This window comes from Sinocyclocheilus anshuiensis, unplaced genomic scaffold (genome assembly GCF_001515605.1).
Source record: "Sinocyclocheilus anshuiensis isolate Anshui unplaced genomic scaffold, SAMN03320099.WGS_v1.1 scaffold1746, whole genome shotgun sequence".
NCBI lineage: Eukaryota > Metazoa > Chordata > Actinopteri > Cypriniformes > Cyprinidae > Sinocyclocheilus > Sinocyclocheilus anshuiensis.
Genome location: NW_015545562.1, coordinates 1,145,997 through 1,152,041, shown reverse-complemented (window position 1 = coordinate 1,152,041; position 6,045 = coordinate 1,145,997). Strand labels below are relative to the sequence as shown.

Below are 6,045 nucleotides of genomic sequence, written 5' to 3'. Positions count from 1 at the left end.
GATCAAAGACAATTTTTAATATAACTCCGACTGGATTCGTCTGAAAGAAGAAAGTCATATACACCTAGGATGACTTGAGGGTGAGTAATTTATGGGCTAATTTTCATTTTTGGGTGAACTAACCCTTTAAGAGTAGCAGCTCTTAATATAAACTTCATAAAAAATGAATAGATCAATAGATCAATGTGTGCAGTAGTACCTCAGTCCACAGTTCTCCAAAAGCCGCCTTCATCTCTTCCTCCAGCACCTCTGACAGTGCCTCCTGGAGGCAGGACTCCAACAAAGACACACACTCGCTCAACTGTCGTTCCTCCGCTTCATCACTGCATTTATTCTTTTGTGATCCTTTCTCCTCTGCTTGATCACACAGGGAGGTGGCAACAAAATTACTTCACATTCAGGCCTTTGTAACTAAAGAATTTAAAAAACGCTACTAATGAAGGAAAAACTGTGACACAGTAACTGACCTTTCTCTACAGGTTCAGCTGGGGGCGGCACAGCGGGTTGAGCATGAATGTAATTTAGAATTGTAGATCTGGTTCCCTCCACTTCTTTTACCAAGTCTACCTTACTTAAGGCCTTCACCCCACTGAGCAGAGCCTTGCTGCACAAGTTCTTATCATTGCTACAAAAAGAAACCAGAGAGAGAGAGAGAGAAGACACATTTGAGCAGAAGGAAGTCATGTCCTCTACCTTCAATATGAACATTCTTCAGGGTGACACTAATGGCTGAAATATAATCATTAAATCAGATAATCTTCATTCATAAAGCAAACACATGGCCACCTTGCATTTCATTAGCTATGTCAAATGACAAGGCAGGTCAAACAAATGGGAATGTCCTTAATGTCATGCAGACATGCCTAGAGGTGAAACAGAGGTATGAGAGTTTGTACTCACGTGCAAAGAACTAGTGCTCCCTCTGGGTACAGAGCCTGGTACTGCAGACAGCACTCCAGCACTCTGTCATCATTATTCACAACACCAGGCCCACCTGAACGAGAGAAAAGCCAAGAGACAAAGGCTGAACTCATATAATCCATATTATGCACAGTACTTTTGTAGATTAGGTGTGGTGCAACTATGTCAAAGGTGTCTGGGTGGCATAATGTTTCCTGTGGATTTTTTAAGTATGCATGGATGCTTTTAGAGCTAATATTGCCTATAATCCACTGCACTATGGAAGAGCTTGAGTTTTAGAATTTTTGATGTAGATGACTATATGACAAAGTGGTTTTTGGTATCACAATGCAATTTTATGACAGCTGTAAAACACTTTTTAACACTACTTTGGAATCACACAACCGGTCTTATAATTTTATATTAATAATTAAAAAATATGCAGTGCTATTTTAATATATTTTATATACTTTTATAGTATTTATTCATATTTTGAATTTGGCCTTTATTTTTTCATATTTTCAGTTGTCAAATTTAAGTTTTTCCATCTAATATTTATACTTTGACTTTAATTCAGTTAACAAAAAATGAATAATGCAGCTGAGTGGTAACATCTTTAATTATACAATTGTTCAAAGTCTTTTTTTTTAATTATACAATTAATTATCATGAACTTTAAATGAAATAAGAAAGAAAATAATTATGGACCAATGAGGGTTTTTTATCCAAACGGAAATGCCCCTGCAGTTGATATTTATTGCCCCTTCACAAAGTGTGCTTCTTTTTACATTTCTTGAAAAATAGACACACAGTACAGGCACATCACAAATACAAATAATAATGCATCTCAGGATAAGAATCACTCACCAACAGCTTGAGATGCCTGCTGCATTGACTGGCCCACAAGTCTGGGCTCCTGATTTTTTAGGCAGCTGTAAATGTAGTGGACAGCTGGCCTGGCTTTGTATTCCACTTTGCTGGAGAGTTTACCACTCTTTAGATAGTCCAACTCCTGCAGCACCACCCATGGAATCAGCAAAGTGGGGAACCCCAGCCCTGTGATGAGGATGTTCCGAGTGAAATGTTGCATCCACATAATTCTTCCAATGTTTTAAAGTTAAAAGCTAGTGACTTAAAATCTCTCTTTTTTTCTTACCACCGAGACCATGCGACCTAATCTTCTTCACAAACTCCAGGTGGCTGAGCAGCACATTGGTATCCAGAACAATAAGCAGGGCCTGTTTATGCTGATCTTCGCACAAAGACACAATAAAGCATAACTATGCACCATGATTCAAATAACAGAATCTTTACAACAAGGTGCATACTGCTGGACGTTAACTTGAGGCCCGTACACCAAGGATATAACGATAACAATAAAGATATAATTTTAAATCGCTCTAAATGTAAATAACTAGCACAGTCCACACAACAACTACGATGATGATAACGGCACAGAGGATATTGCTGGAATCACTTTCGCAATGATTTTTTTCCAGCTGATGAACGATAAAAACATTGACATCCGTTCAAACAGTCATATTTATTTTTATAGTTATCATTCTTGGAGAGTGAACGGGCCTTTAGCTATTCCAGTAATAAGTTATTAAAAAAATTATTCATAGGTGACTTTACTAAGCATTGTGCCGGCACCCTCTTCTGGAGCGTCAATGTCCATGCAGGTGAGTTCTCCGCAGTTCTCTATCAAGTTCACCTCCAGTCGCCTCTCAGAGCGTGCCAGATGAAGCTCCTCCACCAGCTCCATCTAAACAATGAACGAAAGAGAATGAGAAACATACAAATCCACAAGACTTCATTCTAAAATCAGAGGCACGTTGTTAACCTTGTGGTCGCAGTCAAGGGTCTCTGCAGCCTCTTGGAGAGTTACCTAAAATCATACATAGGTATGTTAAGAGATACGTTACAATTCAGCATCATTAATAATGTTCAAATTCACTGTCATTTCCTCTTAAATACAATCTAAAATTGACCATATTCTCTTTTTTGTTGTCTTCAATACCTTGAGGACTATTGGATAATGTTAACCGGTACCCCAATAGCCTTATAGCCACTGTTTTAGTGAACTCTCATACAGATCTGACTGTATTCTGCTATAAAACTGTGGTGGAAATTTTTCATGGAGAATTAAATGTTTTACTTGAAAAGAGTGCTAATGAAAGTTTTTAAAGAGTATGGAAATATTTCTTATGTTGCAATCTGAAATGTTGAAATGTAATGTGCAGCCATAGAGGGAAATGGGACAAGTGTATGCTACAACTAGTTTGTCTTATGATTCAGTCTAGATGGAAAGTAACTAATGATAGAGATGCTTAGAAGAGAAGTGAGTGAAAACAATCAAATTGAAGAAAATATGTCAACCTTACTATTTCTATGCATTTCTTAAAATATAAATATGTGTATAATCGTTTGGTTGGAGAGTCACTTACATGTTGTACCTTGCAGGAAGTATTGCTCGGCGTTGTGGCCTCTCTTGTTTTGTCAGTGTGTGTCTGCTGGACTGTCTGGACTGGTTTGCAGTGAGATGTAGACGAAAGATGTGACAAGCTAAGAGAAGAGGGTTTATGAGAGGTTTGAGAAGAAACCTCTTGAAGCCTCTGTCCTTGCTGTGAGATGAGAAATTTGTGTTTAGATGGAGTAGAATCAGGGAAAGAAGGCTGAGTGGTACTTTGAGTCCTGCTATCTGAAGAATTCACATTACACACATCCGTGTTTGTCCAAGCTTTAACAGCAGTGACCTTCTTTGGGATCTTGAAACTGACATTTGCTGTGGGACCAACCAGGGATGGCCTTTTTTCTCCTAAGATTACACCAGGGACATTACCCAACTGCACATGGTCTAGCTTCTTGGGTGAAATATCTTCTGGTAATTTCAGTTTAGAGCCTACATGTTTCACTACTGGCAAAGCTTCTTTGGAGTTGCCTTGAGAACTCTGTGCACCAACATTATGGTCAATCTTCTTGGACCTCCTGGCCACCAACGTCTTCCTCGTTTCCTTTTGAACTTCAGAATGAGATTCTGCATGTGCAGCATTGGTCATGTTTTTGATGTCTCTTCGTTTGGGTTCAGCATGAAGCTCTGTTGACAACGGCCTTTTCATGAGTTTCCTCCTTTTCTCTTGTGGTTTCTCAGGGGAACAATCATCCTTTGCAGGTGTCCGCCTGGGATACTCTGCTGTGGATCTCCTCGATACCAGCTCCTGTCTCTTTTTCTCCAACTCTTTTGAAGAAGGCTCATTTGTTGCAGCATGCCTGCTGGAGCTTCTCCCTGAGATATGGGGACTTGCTTTTTCATGCTTCCCTTTATGATTCACTTGCTCCTTCTCATGTGTGACAGGTGACTTGAAAACTGGCCTGGAATTCTCTGTTGTTTGGCTTTCTGATCTTTCTTCCCTGCTCTTGCTGTCTCTAACTTTTGCTTTCTTGAATCCTCCTTCAAATCCTCTTGTTGATGTTGAGTCAGTGGCCCTCCTCTCTTTAGCTCTGTCTTTGTCAGAACTGCAAATCATTAGAAAAAGAAGTCAGTGGTAAGTTTTATTGAATAGATAACTCTCACGGTAACTCTGGTGAGAAAACGGTGATTAAGGAAATATAAAAATGTGATCTGATTTACTTTCTATATTTCCTTTTTGTTGTTTTAGGTTCTATGTTTTATTTACATTAATTATGCTGATCATTTTTAACTTGTGCATTGCACTATTATTCCATTGCATTATGCTGAAGCAGGGTAAGAGGCTCTAACCACAATAAAGCTAACTTGTGACCTTCTGTAATAAATGCTGACGGTATAACACCTGTAAGCAAGACATGTATCTGATGAACTTGTGTTAAGAACATCTACTTACTCTCAGGTGCACTTGGAAGTGCTATGCAATTGTTTGCCATCACATGTGAAGTACTGTATTTGCTTAATGCAGATTTAAAATGTAGAATCCTATAACCAAGTAATCATTGATTAAACGCATTACTCTTTTTATCATCAACTTTTATTGTATTCTGGTTATAACGGAATCAATTTCAGTTAAAGGTTTCATATTTTTTTTGAAGGGGCAATGAAAGAATTTTACTTGCCCAACCGAACAAGTAACTTAGGCTGGTTAAAACGTCAGAAACCAAAAAAAAAAAAAAAACACCGAAACTTCGGTGAGAATAGTTCTTGTTTTATAACAGCGTTTGATACTACATAATGTAATTACGATGACAAGGTAGCGCCAGTTGAGGCTCTTGCAACCTGTCTGTGAGAGAAATCAAATCAAATGAGGGCAACAGCACACAAAGAGAAACAAACAAACATACTGCGGTACAGTCAAAATATTGAGTTTTTATATTTATAACATATGATAGTTAAACGACGGCACAATTATAAGCTCGGTTGCAAATGTGACACTGATTTTTTATAAAACAGTTCAATAAACAACTATGTTAATATAAAGTGACTTACATTTTAGACATAATGACAGTTTATTTCGCCAACGAGAAGAGTTCCAAACAAATATACTGCAGAACTGGCACATCTTTGAGCAGCAGACTATATTCTTTCATCGACGAATGATTCAGCGTTTTCGAACGAATCGTGTGAATCAGTGGTTCAAATGGACATATTCATACAGTCACTTGCTTCATACTTGAATTAATCAGCCGTTTGAACGAATCGGTTGAATGAATGACTGAATGATTCACTCATTAAGACAGTCACTTGCCGCCACCTACTGGCGGTTTAGTTTTATATTTAAGTATCATTGCTTTTTTCCAGCATTTCCTATTTGTATATTCAGAAAATTAGATTTTAAATATTATTCTCATAACGTTATTTATGCAGTTGTAATTTTGCAACATAAATGCATTCATGATACTTCTGAGCTTCTGTGTAAATACATCTAAATGCCATTTCAAATGCAGCTTCTGTGTTTCCTCGGCAGTGGAAAGATGAATTTCGTTGATACTGATTTCATATGATTGGTAACAACCCTATAGTGTCGTCTTATTCTAATTGTTTTTATTGATAATTTGTGAATTTGACATGAAAGATGATACACAGATTTAATAAGAAACAAAACAGACCTTTATTAAAGGGGTCATATGATGCTTTTTAAAAGATTATTATTTTGTGTATTTGGTGTAACAGAA

General features: G+C 37.6%; 1 protein-coding gene across 2 annotated transcripts in view; it reads right to left on the bottom strand.

Moving 5' to 3' along the window:
• Positions 1–6,045, bottom strand: part of LOC107698376 (transcriptional protein SWT1-like) — a 24,683-nt gene that overhangs the window by 16,627 nt on the left and 2,011 nt on the right. For both annotated transcript variants that reach the window (XM_016499366.1, XM_016499364.1), the window contains exons 5-12: positions 3,348–4,416; positions 2,744–2,788; positions 2,536–2,665; positions 2,057–2,152; positions 1,768–1,956; positions 901–994; positions 468–625; positions 200–357 (exon numbers count right to left, since the gene is read on the bottom strand). In XM_016499366.1, coding sequence (XP_016354852.1) covers positions 200–357; positions 468–625; positions 901–994; positions 1,768–1,956; positions 2,057–2,152; positions 2,536–2,665; positions 2,744–2,788; positions 3,348–4,416 — 1,939 coding nt within the window. The remainder of the gene's footprint in view (positions 1–199; positions 358–467; positions 626–900; positions 995–1,767; positions 1,957–2,056; positions 2,153–2,535; positions 2,666–2,743; positions 2,789–3,347; positions 4,417–6,045) is intronic.